The sequence below is a fragment of the Chlamydotis macqueenii genome, chromosome 1 (assembly GCF_036417535.1).
Source record: "Chlamydotis macqueenii isolate bChlMac1 chromosome 1, bChlMac1.mat, whole genome shotgun sequence".
NCBI classification, from domain to species: Eukaryota; Metazoa; Chordata; class Aves; order Otidiformes; family Otididae; genus Chlamydotis; species Chlamydotis macqueenii.
In genome coordinates, this window is record NC_141556.1 from 37707286 (window position 1) to 37724526 (window position 17241).

At 38.5% G+C, this 17241-nt stretch overlaps 1 protein-coding gene across 1 annotated transcript in view; it reads right to left on the bottom strand.

Annotated features, from left to right (window-relative positions):
* Nucleotides 1–17241, bottom strand: part of GRIP1 (glutamate receptor interacting protein 1) — a 156268-nt gene that overhangs the window by 28101 nt on the left and 110926 nt on the right. The window contains exons 11-14 of the mRNA XM_086739948.1: nt 15257–15412; nt 9863–10049; nt 8929–9074; nt 7246–7326 (exon numbers count right to left, since the gene is read on the bottom strand). Of these exons, the coding sequence (XP_086596074.1) occupies nt 7246–7326; nt 8929–9074; nt 9863–10049; nt 15257–15412 (570 nt within the window). The remainder of the gene's footprint in view (nt 1–7245; nt 7327–8928; nt 9075–9862; nt 10050–15256; nt 15413–17241) is intronic.

The following is a 17241-nucleotide window of genomic DNA, read 5'->3' on the forward strand; positions in this document are numbered from 1 at the left end:
TTTGCCAGAATATTTCTGTCAGTCATAAATCATATTTTATTATATTTCTGACCAGCAGAGCTGCTCTGGCAAAATTTCTACAGAATGGGCTAGACCACATTCTTTACATCCACTTTACATCCACTTTACATCCAGGCAGAGTTATGAAGACAGTGCTGCCTGGGTGAGAAAGGAGGTATCTACTTCACAATAAATGAGATGCTGTGGACAATTGCCATGCGTACCACTGGGGTGATACACAGTTATCACATCTGCACAGATGTAGCTTACATCAGACGGATGCTTGCTTCACTGTGACTTTCTCTTTCCTCTGAAGTAACGTCTGCCCCTTCTGATGAGTAACCTTGCTCCTCTATACTGCTCCTGGGCCTTAAGCATTGTGGACTTTTCTCCTCTTTGTACTGGGGATACCTACTAGAAGCCCTGCAATTCCAGCAATGGTGAAATTAATAAAACCCTCAGCAGTTCTCTCCTTCCACACTTAAACTCATCTCGGAGGTATCTGATACAATTTTCAGTTTACTATCTGTCCATGGTGAAAAGGATGCTCTGCTCTACGATGCCAGTTAGTGCAATTCTTTACTGACTTGTGTAAAAGCACTTAACAAGTTTCCCTCAGCCAGTTCTGCAAGACAATGCTGCTTAGCAATTTTGCTTGACTTTCGGTTGCATGGGAAGCAGTTAACTACCGCAGATGAAGAAGACAACAATTACTGACTGCTTCCAGGGGCCTGTTTCCTGGAGCAGCTTTACCCAGTACATTGTTTTGGAGGGTTCCTTCATTTGCTGACAGAAGATTGCAATGAAGATCTGATATGGTAAGCTATGGCCTCAGAACTTGAGGGTGATGAAAGATACCTTTTCAGGGAATGGTGTGGCACCTGCTCTCTGCCGTTGGGAAGTACAGCACCTACAGCTGTTCTGGCCAGGAGGTAGTCTATGTGGTGAATGCACACTGACTTTTGGAATTGTTAAAGAAGAATGTGCTGATGTTAAAATATTGCCAAGTGGCATAAGGCTCACAGTTGTCCCAAAAGAACTACTGGTTTTTTTTGTATACGTAGGGCTCTTCAGTTGCCCCAAACCATTTCTGCTCTGTGTACTGAGGCCTCAGCATTCATTCACAGAAGGTACTTTTCCATTAGGCTCCAATGCCTAACTGACAATCACCCAAAAAACGATCCATATTGGAGGATCACCTACAAAACCCTGATGTCAGTTACTTTAGCAGCTAGATGCTTCTGTTTGATGGAAAATGGCAGATCTTCACCTAGAGCAATCACAAGGTGTACTAACAATGACATTTCCAACACAAAATTACAGAATCATAGAATAGTTTGGATTGGAACAGACCTTTAAAGGTCATCAAGTCCAGCCTCCCTGCAAGAAGCAAGGACATCTTCAATTAGATCAGGTTGCTGAGAGCCCCGTCCAATCTGGTCTTGAATGTTTCCAGGGATGGGGCATCTACCACCTCTTCATATTCTAACAGATCACATTAACCTTGGCTGCTCTGGCCGAGAAAGCCTCTCAGTGTCCAAAGGAACTGTTTAAGAACTGCTAAATAACTATATTTCAAGTGCAGTGCCTTCAAAGTCCAGAAGACAGATGTACAAAGACTTTCAAGAATTTTTAGAAAATTGTCTAAACCAGCATGCTTTCAGGAAATGCATATGTTGCAATTTAGAGAACAGCAATTAACTTTTTGCAAGATAATTTTATTAATAATTTTGCAGTATATTTTTCTTAGCTTGCTTCTCATACTTTCACATCATGGGTCAACTATATCTTATATGACAATTCCATGACTTACTTGAATATTTTGGGTTTGTTTCACCAATTAGTATCTTGTTAAAATTTTAAAGTATTACTTTGGTGAACTTTAAAAAAAAAATTAAATTCAATGTTTTTACTCTCTGGCTTGCTTCATAAATCTCTGTGGTCGTAAGCCACCTACTATACAATGCCTGCAGTTTGAGATTTGAGTACTCAGATAGTTTTCATGAAACTGCTTTCATAAAAATTACCAGCACTAAAGAAAACAGTCCATTATTGTTCCAAAAAGAAGAGAGAAGGAATAAAAAAAGAGAACAGAGCACAGCTCAAAACACGAAACCAGAGAGTATATGTGGATGCAAAGGGTGTGATATTGCACATGAAGTTATTACAGTTTCAGAGTGAGTAAGTGTGAACCAGCAGTATTTTGTCAGTTGCCCTGGACTATTAATTGTATCTGGTGGATGAAAGCCTTTTTGTAGGCAGCAAACACAGCTCAGTGTGAAATGAATCCCCACCCCCCATGCTGGGAAGCCATTTTTAAGCAGCTACATCACACTTTGTTTTATTCTTTTTCAATGCTCATGACATACTTCCTACAAACTATTCAAGTCGCGTTGCAGAGATAAAATCATTAATTTCCCCCAGAATTTTTGTACTGCACATCACCACAGCCTAAGATTGCCTCCCAAATACTAGCGAACAGATGCTGTCCCCAGCAAGAAGATTGAGTACTATTATCCTGGTTTTACAGATTGGGAAAGGAAACTCAAGAACGTTTAGGTTAAAGCATGACAATTTTCAGTGAGCAATTTGAGATATAAACACCTTTATTTCTCTCAACAGTTTGTAGTATGTAACAGCTTCTATGTCCAAAGCACAACTACCGGCATTTTCAGCAATAGCTCCAGATGCTCAGCGTTTCCGCAAGTGCGACCCCAGGATCTCAACAATTTCACCAGAAAATCAGGCAGTCACCTGTGGAAAATCTCTTTCTCTGTCTCTTCTTTCCTCCTCCTTGCCCCATGAAATGACTCATCTCAGCACAACTCTATTGCTCTAAACCCCACAATTTCCCCAGGGCAGCATTAAACCATCTTGACCATGACATCACCTCCTTTTTCTTTCTGCAATCCTCCACCTTATTCATTATGCAACCTTGATACTCTTTCATACACACCACTGTTTCATCTCTCCCCAGGGAGTAGAGAAGCAAGAGTCCCACTGAGAAAGTACCATTTGACAACTTAATTAAAAAATATACCCTCATGAATTAATGCAAGTTTGAAGTAACACTGTACAGCTTTAAGTCTCCGTTCTTGTGATTCATTGCAGAATTATTTTTGTTTTTAAGAAGCAATGTCACCGATGTCCAGCCTTCTCATTCAAGTCCCAGCTTCCCCTCCCCCAAACACACCTCAGCCTCTCCCCTCATGTGCTATTTCCCTGTTATGACTCTCCACTCATTTTCTCTCTTTGTCCCATTCTGCTTATCCACTGAAGATCTCATCTTTTCTCTCCTCCTTGGTCCAGCTGTTAGTCTACCTACTGTAGAGCTTTTGTGGAGACCTTACACAGTCTGTACGGTGAACTGCAAGTGGACTGAAGAGTTTATAAAGTTATACAGATACTAAATTTAGTGTTACAGCTGTAAGCCTGATTTTTAGCAAGTTGTTTGTTCTCTCTCTTTAAATTACTCTGTGATCCTCGGTCTCCATCCCAGGCCTCCACCCTACTTCTACTAGTCAAGACACACCTCCCCTGCCTGCCCCCCACAGCTCAAAAGCAAGTTCAATGAAGTGCTGTCAGCTTTGTAAATCAGCTGTTCTATTAGGTATTTTAAAAAAACCCAAACAACAATAAATCTAAACAATTATTCTTTCTTATTTCACTGCTAACCCAAAGTAAAAAACCAATGTGACTTAAATAGATTTTGAGGTGGACATCTCACCTACCACCCAGCCAAAACCCACTTACTAGTCTCAGCCTGGCTTCGAGTTTTGGAGTTTGATCAAACTCTGAACAAACTGAACAAGCAGAGGAAAATGCTTATGGGATATAAAGATATTTTTTATACAAAGTCAGTTCACTTATCTACAATGCTGGTTAACAGCTACTAGACTTTTTGAAAATAGTGTGATTATTAAATAGGTGAAAGAGCTTTTAAAAATTAGACTGATGTAGCTCTTTTGTTCCTTAAGTACTGGTTCATGTGGAGCAGCTGAGAAACCTGATGATTCTTCAGGCCCTATCTTGAAAATAATTACTTGTAACACGGCAAAATGAAGTTGAGTTTGCTAGGTGAAATCCCAAAATATACAGGAACATGCTTCAGAAAGTAAGTTCTCATAGTCAATGCTAAATATCTGTAGATATTTACAAAGCTTGTTTCTGATGAAATACAAAAGTAACAAAGCAGAACAGAGTACACCTGCTAGTCAAAATTACTTAGAAAAGCTGACGATAGTTTGGGTGAGATTCTGATATTCTTACCAGCTTTGCAGCTTCTTATTCCTTGAGTAGTCCCATTAGCTTCAGAGAGATTATTTATGAAGCAAGGGGCTGCAGTTCATTGCCAGTAAGGATATCAGAATCTTACTTAAGTAAGAAAAGGGGGGAAAAAAAAAAGCTGTTAACTACAATTACCAGACTGTACTAGTAAGTAATTTTCTTGGACATCATTCAATGTATTTAAAAAAATATTAGTCTATGATAAAGTAGCCAGTGGCACAAAAAGTTATCTTTTAAAAAAAATTTTTAAAATCTATATTCAATTACATGGTCTAAAATCAATGTCACTGACAAATAAATTGAAACAGATTTGAACACTACTAGATCTACTTGAAAGCCATCCTTCTTCTAGGGAATGGTTCTGTTATAAAAGCATAGTCACACACACATGGACACTGCTGTGTCATGTTTATTTGGATGATGTAATTTTAAGAACTAAGAGATTCTGATTGCTCCAACTAGGTAACTGGGTATGAAAATGATGGTACCTGAAGCATGAAATACAGTCACTTGTACTTGCAAACTATGAAAGAAGCTCTTCATTGAGTGTAAGTAGCTATTAATGAAAAAATTAGACAGATATTGCAGAGATAAGGGAAGGATGACAGGATGACAGAAGTCCAGTACGCGTCTGAAGGCAGCAATGGGCAAGGCCAGTACACTGCAAGGTAACCAACATGCACTATCAAAAACTCAGCGCCCTACATTAACAATGGTGCTCATGAAACTTTCCTCTGTCGGTCTCCTAACAACTGACTTTGAAGAACTCTTGGACTTAAAACCAGGCATATAGTAAGGTGCCAACCCGAGGTAAGGCTTACATTTCCCTTCTGACAAAAAAATGTATGTCTTGCTTGTCAAACCAGGTAATTTCCTGACTTTCTCATCCAAATCCCAAACTAAACTGGGGATATGGAAAGCATGACAGGCATTTCTCTGTAATGTATTTATAGAGACAACACTCACTCACTCACCACTAACTCTGCTACCTTGAGAAGAGAGAGGATGAAACAGGTTTCTAGCACTTAAACAGATCAAGCCCAAAAGTGAATGAACCTGATCTCCTCTATCACTCCTGTTTAAGCCTGGTCTTACCAACTCTGCTAAGTTTCTCTCGGTATTTGTTTTTTAAAAGAAGTCATATAGTTTTCAGACAATATCAGTAATAAGTGGTATGCTAATATGCTGAAGTGCCCTGACAATAATTTGACAAAATGAATATAAAACATTTATAGTGTTGAAATCATACTGCTTCATTTAGGGGTTAATTAGATAGAACAGAGCAAAGCACTGAGAAGCAAGTATGAAATGCAGCAATTCAAGACTTCTACCAAGCAAATTTACAAACTTTTAGTTATTAGTATAAATCCTTCAAAATCAAATAACAAATTAATCCTAGACAGATTTCATATGCATTAAATACTATTAATAAGTGGGATTATTATACATAACAGATCATTTAATTTAAATATTAAAGATACTGCAGTATACTCAGAGGAGCAGAGCTAAGACCAACCAGGTGTTGCTCTGATTATATAAAGCACTAATTTTATAAAGCACTAATTTTTGGAATTAAGTTTAAAGTCAGGAAGGCATGCAAAGTTTGGAAAAGGAGCGCTAAATACTAAATCCCAAGAACTTTATCTTTCCATTCAAAGTTTACTCCTACAGACAGGAAAAAAAGTGCAAGATGGCTGAATTCCAAAAAGTAGCACAAATCAAATTACTAGGAAGGCTGTATTTTTACAGTAATCCTACAAACCATTACCAATTCTAAGAATAACAATTAAATAGAACAGCTTCTCTCCAGGTTGTCTCATTTCTCAGTATTTTTATTTGCACAAATACATGTAGACCTATGATTTAGCCTCAAGCATCACATCACATCTTACAGATGTGTTAACAATCATTCATTCAAGTGTGCAACGCAAGCAAACAGGCATGCAGTGTCTCTCATTTGTTCCTCAGATGTAATTCCTAGCACCGAGTTCCCTGCTGTACTTTTGATTAATCTTATTCCATTGTGCTGGTAAAAGCTTTGAGAATATAAGTCAAAGCACAATCTTCCCCCAAGACACATGAATAATTCCAAAGAAAGACTAACAGTCTAAGGCAGGCCACAACCGTAAAGGAATGTTAATTCCGGTGAGACCAGATTCTGCACTGTCATTAAGTGCATTAAACACAAGCCCATTAACTTTGATATGGATTGTTCTTCCTTCCATCAAGGGCTGAACTGGGTATGCTGGAGTTTACCTGGTCAAAATCCAGACCTAACACACTATTTACTGTCTGCACCCAAAATAAGTAAGAATAGAAACCCTTTGATTTCAAACAACAGTAACAAGTACTGTTTGAGAAACAGACTAATGCACACCCTTGTTATGTTCTTTAGCAATCCCTGAAATCCCTAGTGAAAGAAGATTTTGCTATGTGACCTGAACATTTAGTACTGCCCACTAGTTTTACAGATTGAGGATGTATCTTCAGACTGCGGGTTCTGAAGCAGAAAATAACCCAATGTATGTGGGTCCTCATGCCTGGGAGAACCCTTGACTTCAATGGGGTTCTGCTCAAGACCCTATGAGGGACCATGATAGACTTTGCTTTAAACTTTTCAGCCATGGAAATACTTTTGCATGGGCTTAATTCTATTGACTTCTTTTTTTTTTTATTTTTAATTTTTTAAAAATAATTTCAATGGGAGTTAAGTATGTGCTATGCATGAAGGAGTATGTCAAGCTTTAGGCCTGCCAAACCTCTGGCTTCTTTAACTACTAGGAGTATAAATCTGTAACAGAATGGTATTTCATCAGACAGAGAGCACTGCTAATCATCTATTTCTAGAAAAAGGGAAGAGAAGTTTATACCAAACCAAACATGAGTCTATAGCTACAGGACCTACTATCCGCAAATTATCCCATCAACATGGTCTTAAAAATAAGCACTTTCACTTACAACTTATGGTGATGCCAAGTTCCACATTATGCTTCTTTGGTAGTTTTACATGAAATGTTCCACTGCTTGGTATAACTGACTCTATAAAAAAATATTTTAAATGTTAGATAATTTATAAAGGACAGCAATTCCAAGTGCATGGAACTACATGTGCAAGTTGATGAAATCACATCAGCATCACAAGCCATGGATGAAACATGGTTGCTGAAGTGAAGGAAGTAGGACATACGAAGTATGATTTATAGTTCTATAGGTAATTTCACAGTAACTCTTTTTTTTTAAGGTTTAACTGAATTTACGGAGATTGCATGGGCTAGCAGCCAGCTGAGACTGCAGATTTTTACCTCGTATGCAAGTTCTGGGAACACATGTGAAAATTTTAGTGCTGGCAGATAACTTTTAATTAAAAGGACAGGACATCGGGTCTTAAGGATCTCAGACCTTTGTTGCTGTAGGTCTAACACATTTTTAACTGTCTGCAAAGCTAACTGCCATGGATTTTACATCTACTGGGAAGAACTGGAATCAAAACATCACTAATGAAGAAGCGCCTGGAGCTGACTGAGGCAAAAAACACTTGAACACACAGCACTGTATTTGAACCCTGACGTGGGCATCACTGCTAGCAAAAGTTTGGGCCTTCGCCTGAAAAGGAACAATCGAAATTACAGATATGGAAACATAAATATATGTGTGGCAGGAGAGTCTAACCATAAGTATGAGTCTGCTGTCACGGAGCAAATGGGAGGAGCACAAACAAGTCCAGGGACTGAAACACGTGACTTCATGTGTATTTAAATAACTTTTTATTTTCTTATTTTTTAATATTTAATTTCCTATGTATGCAAATGTACATATTGTATTTGGCTTTTTTTTTAACATTATACTACATGCGTGCATGCTAAAAGATTATACAGAATTACTCTAGGAACCTTTAGCCTGCTTCTGACATAATGATTTACAATACCGTTAGCAATAATTACACTATGCAAATACAGCACATCTGACACTGTCACGACTTCAAAGGAGCTACTGCCAAATAAATACAGAAGTCTTAAAAGTTTTTACTATTTACATAGTCGGGTAGTGCATGTACATAATGTGTACTTGTTTGATTTACACAATTTGTGTTTTATAGGTATATTCTGTATGCTTAAACACATTACAGGAGAAAGGGAAGCCATTGGTAATAATAAAGATTCACTAGCAACATTAACAATTATTTTTCTTGCTTTTATTAATGCAATTCATATTATTTTATTTTAGATGGCTGGTTTGAGACACTATAAGTGAAACTCTTCAGCGTTTTCTGCTTATCTACCCTTTCATAATACTTTTCTCTCTAGTAAAACATTTCATTAGCTGGCCTGTACAGGATTTGTCTCAGCTCAGCAGAATATTTTTATTTCAGGGCAGAAAAATATCAGGAAATAACTCAGAGGAGGGACTGACACCAGATCCTACTACAGGACTTGTAATTTCTATTTGTGTTCTGAAGCGTGCTTCAGGGCTTCTGAAATGAGAAAGGTGTACAAAAAGGCACACGTTTCAAAAAGGTCACTTGAAAATTGAATGGCGTGTATGTAAGAAGAAAGTCTCCACCTTGGATGCCTAACACTCGCAATGCATTTGGGATTTATTCCTTCACTTTTCTTGCAAGACAGAATAACAGTACATTCATACCTGCAACATCAAATTCTATTTCCAAAGTGACCTTGTTGGTGATAGAGGAATCTCTGAGCAGTTGATTGGCCTCATCAAATGTGCTGTCTTCCGTCGGGATACCGTTTATTGCCACTATTCTGTCTCCTATTTGCAGCACCCCACACCTTGGTACACAATGATACAAAACAATCATCAGATGTGCATGTTACCAGAACCAGCAATATCAAACACATTCCAGCTAACCTTGAAGGAGAAGTGTGGCACAGCAACTCAGCAGTCTGCCCAGGCACAGAGTGAGACAGAAACTGCTACTGCCCCTTTGCACCAAGACACTATCAAGCACTCCTGGCATGAGTTGTGCTCTCTAGATGCCGAGATCCAGGAAGAAGGACACAGCCTTCATTCCTCCACCCCACCTGTGGACATCACGCCTCTGCCTCTGACCCTGCGCTACAGGTATTGTAGCTCTGCAATGGCAGCCAGTACTTGCCTGTGCAACTACTATTGTTCCCATGCCATGACTAAAGACATATATAAGCATAAAAATACAATTGAAATGCTGCAATGAAATCGTTACTAAGTCAAAACTCCAGTATTCCCTAAGATTTGGTTCTGTACCAACACTGAACAGAGCTGGATATGGCCTTCCCCCACGGCACACCGAATTATTACTATTTTCACTTTAGCAATGTTTCTGATTTTTTTTTTTTCTCCCTTTGCATAAATATAGCTTCCAGTCTCCTGCTGGAGAACTCTAGATGATAAAAACACTGGTGCTTGTCATTCTTCTTATAGTTCATCAAGCGTATGAAATTTCATTGTCAGAACAGTTTATTACTTGCCACCCTTCCATTGAGCAAGGCAATTTTTCACAAATTGAAAGCAACAAGCCCAAAGTACCCTGAGAAATGCTCACCAAAAGGTACTTAGCAGTCAACCGAAAGAACCTCACCTTTCCGCCGGACTGTCAGACTCAATATAGGAAATGAGAGGTGGAGAAGACAAGGTCTCAGTAGCAAACACGCTACCCTGGAGCTGTATTCCAAACCCCACTACGGGGTCAGCTGTCAGCACTACTTCTGTGGTTTCTGTGTGGACGACCTGCCCAGCCAAACCAACGGTGCTAGAAGCTAAAGACACTATAAAACAGAGCAGACCAGGAGGAAAGACATTCACACACAGCAGAAATTTCACTGCTCTTTGAGAAAATTAATCTGTACAATAAACCTAGTCAACAAAACATCTCTTTTAAAGTCAATTTAGGCTAAAGTATATAAATTATGTATAAACAGTGAGGATATATAAGAGAACAGAAAACATCTGGTTGTATGGTATAATGCAAAAAAAATAGTAGTTGTACTGAGTAAAATAAATGTTTGACACCCCTGCCCCAAAAATCTCAGAACATCCTTGAAATCTGTTTGCATTAGGTTTGAGGCATGGATGAGTAGAGTTTTCACAGGAGCTAAGGGAGCTGGAGGCACAAGCCCAGCTGTTACTCAGGCCAATTCCCATGGGGCTCTTTGAACATCTGACAGCAATACATTGTTGTTAGCGACAAAGGACATTGCCCAGGCTTGCTTGCAAGAAATAAGGATGCCTTTCTTCTGTACATGTTTACTATGCTTCAGCAATTTGTCAGGCTAACAGAGTAGTGTGTGTTGAACTAAAATCACCGTTTTAGCAACTAGAATATCTAAAGAGATTGTGAGAAAAAAAAGTTCTTTGGGGTCTCTCAAAGGAACTGGGGAACCCTTCTGTGAGAAACAGAGGCAACTACTTCCGTACTCCAGATTTACTCCTCCCTCCATTCTCTTTTGTTCTGAATAGGCTGCATTATAGAACAAATAAAGATAAAAACAACATTGAGATTCAATGCAATTACCTATGAAAAGGAGGAGATTGCACCTTCGCTTCTTTGGTCTCTGCCTAAAGGTCTATTGTATCATTCATTGAACTCATCTAGTGATAGACTACTGCTTTTTGTTATGTCATAGACAGAAAGCTAGAGTTTCTTCAATTCCCGTTCAGACCAGTAAAGTAAAAATATGGTACTGTAAGGATAATCCTCCAATGACGAAGATTCTGAATGTTTTTGTGTTATAAATCTAAGCTATTACCTTTCCTCCTCTAATTTCTTTCAAGACCCATTTCTGCCTGCAGTAGCTGCTAAGAATTAGATAAAAGTTCGAAGTTTATCTGAGGGATAGTTTAGTTCATGGTTTATCTGAGGGACTATTTAATTGTAGATTTTTTTTTTCTTAGATATGGAAAAAAATAGTTCTTGCTTTTATAGTGTAGATAATATTAGCACAGCTGTATAAAGTTGTCAGAGGTTGGGTATTTCCCACATCTTTGGGCTACAGGCACTAGACTTTTTGCCCTAAAACAGCATAAAATCTGATTAATATGGCACAGTTGGCAATGACAATTCTGTTGCAAAACTTTCAATTGCTAAAAAACTCATGAATTTCTGTTTTCTCTCAGTAAAGGTCCTTTCAACTCTGAAACCACCTTTTCTAAATTATTGTGAATTCCAGTCATATCTTGTTTTCCTTTTCCTTTGTAAGAATTGTGTATTATTTCACTTATTCAACACCTTCCTTCTTACTGTTTCTTTTGGCTGCACTGAGTAAGACATGCTCATACTCAAATGCAAATACTAATAATCTTTTCTTAGAGACGGCCACCAGCTTTAGCATTTACTGTACGTGAAAAATAGGTTTCTCCAGCTCTCAGTGCTGCAAAGGCTAAAATATGACTAAACCAGATAAAATTAGAGCTAATGTAATACTGGATCCCCTAACACACCTTCCAGAAATATCTAAATTTAGGGCATCCAAGCTCAGAAAAGTTCAATTCTCCTTTTTTTTTTTTTTTTTTTTTTACGGTCATAGAACAATTACTTGTTAGCCGTGTCTTTGCTTCCCATCACTTCTGTGTCCATTCCTCCTCTGCAGCAGGCATCTAGTTGACTCTGTAACTATCTTACTCTTTTACTAGTATCCTACCAGGAACCTAAAGGTCTTACAACATTTATTTCAATTTTTAAGACAGCTAAGGTTTTCATTCACAATGAGAAATTAAGTTATTATTTGTGGGACTTAAAACTCACCTTGATAAATATTTTGATGATATGGACACTTAAAATTGACAATTAGGAACTCCTCCCACTCCCAAAGGAAATGAAATAGAAACAGGATCAAAAAAAAAGCAGAGATGAAAATACTCTTTCCAAATCGTGTAGCAACAGCTATCTGCCCAGCCTCTGTAAAATGCAATAGATACCCAAACCCACAACTTAGAGCATGTTGGGGTTTGGGGGTTTGTAACTCAACAATAATTGCAGCATGAAACACAGCCATTTTTTTTTTTGGCTGCTTGATGGATTTGAAGTTTCAAAGGCCAGGAAGCAGCCTTATTGCTTTAAAAAGGAGGCATGGATGTATATGTGGTTCCAGTGAACCCCGGGTGCTACGGCTAGGGGCACCTTTTAGCATAGTTGTATAGTTTTCATCCAACTCTTTAGCAACAGTTTACTATATGGTCTGCAGTTATGTAAGCAATAAACATGAATTTGAAGATTATGTACTCGTTACTTTTATTTTTGCAGCTGCAGGAGAAACAGAGCAAGATGTATTTAAAGGTATGCATATGGATTATCATACCTGCAGTCTCCGACTCTGATCCTTGAGAAATTGCAAAATGCTCACTATTCCTCCTGGTACGAGCTAACCTGGGATGTGCTGAGAAAACAGCACCCATGCCTGTCTAAGACCCTCTCTAATTTCTACCAGATACGCAGCCCTAGTGACTATAATGTAAGTTATTATAAAATTGTGTCTTGCTTTCAAGTACTAATATCAACCTATTACAAAATATTTCAGGACTTAAACTTTAACCAAATAATAATCTAAGTGTTTCCACAATAAATACCATACTTCAAAACCAAACAAAAGTGGAAGAATAATAAAAATGGAAAACAAGTGGCATAAATAAAGCACATGACAGCAACATATGCCTTCAATTTTTATAGCCACATGTTTGGAAAGATCTGTGTAACTAATGCAGTGACAGCAAAGTCATGGCCATAAAAGTCTTGTAACCCCTTGTACCATCACACTTCATCATCATGAATTTTGGCGTGATCACATTAAGTTATGAGGTTTTCCTAAATAACTGGCAATGCAAACTTTAACAAATACTTCGCCAATACATCCTGTTCTTCCCAAATGACATCCTAAAAGATTTATTATAAGTTACATTAAGAAAGCCCTCACACGATCCAATTGGATTAAAGAAAAAAAACAAACCACTATAATTAAGAGAGCATTCTATTCCTTTTCTGTGAAAAGGACAACAGTCGATGCTATCTGGTTCTCACGAGTCTCCCACAAAGGAGAAGAACAAGGTTTTCCAAGTCCTGTTGATGGACAGTGGAAGGCTACAGGACCAATCATCCTCTATCATGGTCACTTGTAGCACATTCAGCCCAGCGTGGGTCTTTTACGTTGGCTGTTACTGCAGTTACAAGTACGGGTGTAAGTCTAGCAACAGTAGTAAGAAACTCTCCGTGGGCTGAAAAGCAAGCTCACAGAAGGGGCAAGCAAGCCTGGCTGGCAAGCCAGTTCCTCCAAAGCCAGCTCTGATTCAGAGTTGCTGATATACTCACTGGTCATAGCGAGGCACAGAGTCATTCAGTGATGGGGCCAGTTCCACACATTTCGTAATGCTCTATATCCAGACCTCACCATGCAAATGCATAATAAACCATGCCACAACAAAGCCGGATCCTAATTCCTCCTAGCTAGAGATTTGTTTAATCATAGCAGCCTGTCATCCCCAGGGCCTTCTGACTTAAGGGATCTTTCAGGTGGGCTACAGTGCTTATGTGACTGTTCCACATAAATCTAATGTCACTGGCCATGTTTTGAGCCTTTGCAGGACAACAAATTGCAGGGCAAGGCTTCCTTGAAGGAAAAATACAGTAACACAAGTAACAGCTGTCTCTAAGATCCGTAATAGGATTAGCTTTCAAGATTAACAGTCCTTTGTTGGATGGAACAACTATAATATAGCACAATCGAAGAACTATTTTTTGCATGCAGTATTATCTTATGATTGAAATCAATTACTATTAGTGTAACATTACTACTGTTTCTCATGTGCAGATGAGGACATGTAAGAGCTGGACCCCTACTAATACCATAGCATGGATGGACACACTATCTCCTCGTGACTCGAAATAATGCATTAGAAGCTAACATGTCAACAGATGAGTTGTGAAAAATGGCTGATCAGACCAAAAATCAAAAATACATTCATAGGCAAATGTTATGTAAAAATATTTGCTCTACAAAAGAAACAAGAACAAGCAAGCAACAAAGATCTCTGCAAGAAAGCAAGAGCTCAGTTCCTCTCTCAAACATGTATGCTTAACTCCATAGTGACTGGCCTTGGTTGGAGGCTACTGGTTTGCTCTGATTTTGCTATGACCATGGGAAATCTTTAATAGGGGACAGCAGCGCTGTAATGTCCAGCAGCAGCTCAGTTTCTCCAGAGTGGACCTGTGAGCATTATTAGCTGGAGCAGATGATTTACAGAGCAGTTCTCAGTTCCCTGCTCTGGAGGAACTGAGCTGCTGAGGATAACCAGAAGACAGACAAGCCAAAAGGAGAGCTGGCACTTACATGGAGTCTGGGAAACAACCCACTGATACAGCCATAGTCTCTCCAGCCCAGTGAATACTTCACAACATGAAAAGTGGAACAGACTATTCCAGCCCTGGCTTGGGAAATTACTGACTCATGGGAAAATCATGCTTTGAATCCCAGAGAATGGCCAGAAACAAGCCTATTTAATCTTCACTGTTATTTGTCGCTCTTCCTCATAAAAACAATTGTACAGCTTGTGGTGTAGTGGTAAACATTAAAACTACCTAGGAGGTACTTCTCCTTCCATAATGTGATAGCTGAGCTTACCAACAATCTGTTTTTGACTATTCAGCTATGAATTTTATTCCCTGATGAAAACAGGAAGAGCTGAAAAAGGAATTTGAAAATCATTTCAGTAATGCTATGACAAACCCTTGCAGGATTGTCTGAAGAAATCATTTCTTTAAATATTTCAGATGAGATAGTTCAGCTGTATGGCCTCTACTCATCTCATTTTAGTGTCAGACAGACATTTTTCTGCTGACGTTTCCCTACATCTAACAGAAACTCCAATTGTTCTCTCTTCTGCCTAGTATAAATATTAATTAAGGTACTTTGTACCTTTTTTCCTGGATCTTCCCCCTCCTCCACCCATTCACTGCACATTTTGAGCAAATGCTGTTACCACCTACAGGAGCTTTTGAAGTCCTTCTTTTTCATCCTCCGCCTCATCATTGTCCCACGCGGGCTGGTGGAGTAGAGGCTGCGAGGTAAGGTCCCCATGTTCAGGGAACTCAGGCTGTATGCGCTCATGGAGGTAGGAGAGAAGGATGAAGACACCAAAGCTGCTGTAAGAAATCAAACACTTGGCATACAGCACTCAGTCTTCATGGAAGAGTGCGGCACATGCCTGTAACTCATCAATGAATAAAACAATGTGTATGATGCACAGGAATGGTTTGTGCATTTCCAGTAACAAAGACATTAAACCACATAGGTGACCCTAGGCAACGTATAGCCAGCATTTCATGAAAATACCTGCTGGAAGCTAACAAAGGTACTGTAGATACAAAAGGTACATTCATAGTATAACAACTTATTTTAGGCAAAGCATGTTAAATTAATTTTTTAAACACATATCCATGAACCAATGCAGATCAATATGTCTCAATACACTGATTTCAGAAATGCCTTTTTGTAGTAGGTAATTTCTGACAAAAGACTTGTAAGCAATGCTTTGCATTCCAAAATCATGCTTTATATACACTACTCAAATCTAATGGTCTACTCATATAGCAGAAGAGCTGATTCATTCAGAATTTTCAAGCCTTCTCCTGTCTAGAAAAGTTGCCTTGTTAAATAAAGGAAAAGGTGTTAAATGTCAGAAATAACCTGGCATGGCTATGAAAAAGTGTAGCATCCATAAAACTGAAAAGATTTTAGTGCCTGGAATGGGAAAACTATGAGTGAAAGAAAAGGGGAGGGAAGAGGAGGAAGAAGAAGAGGAGAGAATATGTCAGCAGGAAAAAAGCATGGAACATTACGAAGGCTTTTTTGAGGAGGCGTTTTCTGGAATTTCAAGGCTGGCATCCTGCAATGGTCAGGGTGGTAGGTGTTATAATGGTGGTAGGTGAGTAGGCTGCTGTGGCTGTTGACACACGAATCCCGGGTAAGTTGCCTGTTGCTTCTTTGAACCTTCACTGCCCGCATGAAGGGATGATGGAAAATCAGAAAACAAAAGGACCAGAGAAGAAGGAAAAGTAACTGAATTGCACAAACAGAAAAAAAAAAGTAAAAAAATGAAAATAAATTGAAAACAAAACAAAACAAAATAATAAATAACCTTGTCTTGTCTTCTTACTACGGAGTGTTAAATTGAGGAAGAGAAATAATATTTTTTTATCAGAATAAAGCTTCTGATTGTTTTTTTTTTGTTTGTTTGTTTTCTTATATTTGTTTTTAAAAAGACTAGTACTGAATCAATTTCTAATCTCACTCTGGCTTTAGGAGCTAAGAACGCAAACTTCCTTAGAAAATACTAAGGTATTCCATACGAGCACTAACTGAAGGTTACTAAGTCTCTGCTTGCATTCATCTACATTAAAAAGACCAACCAGATACTTATACATAGCACTGCCTAGAATGGAGATGTTTACTTGCCAGTCATTTCAATTTACTGCATTGACATTTTAACTTCGCCACCATCTACTGTTGGCATTACGCTATTCTGTGCGGTAAACGACCTTCCTGGGCCAGCAGCAGAAAAACTCTATCCTGAAACCTGGCTAATAAAGAAAAGAGTTCTTATTGATTAGTTGGAGGTGCAATTTAATGGCTTTTTAAAACTTGATCTTGAAAACTTCAAAATGATCCTTTTCTGGATGAAATCTGAGACCATATTTGATTGTTGATTCTATGCATGGGGAGTCTAGGATATGCCAAAAGTGAAGGCCAGTATTTACCAAGAGAACAGGAAGCATTTCAGTTCATGTGTCAAATACTAAAAAAAAAATGATTGAAGTAACTCTTCATTAAACACAGTCTATTCATCATTAAATTCAGCATAGCTGTATCCTTCCTGAACTGTAGAGGAACAGTTCAAACTGGGAATTATTCACTGAATTTTTCTCTTAAAAACATTGGGGGATTCACCTGTACTATGAAAAGTAAGTTAGAG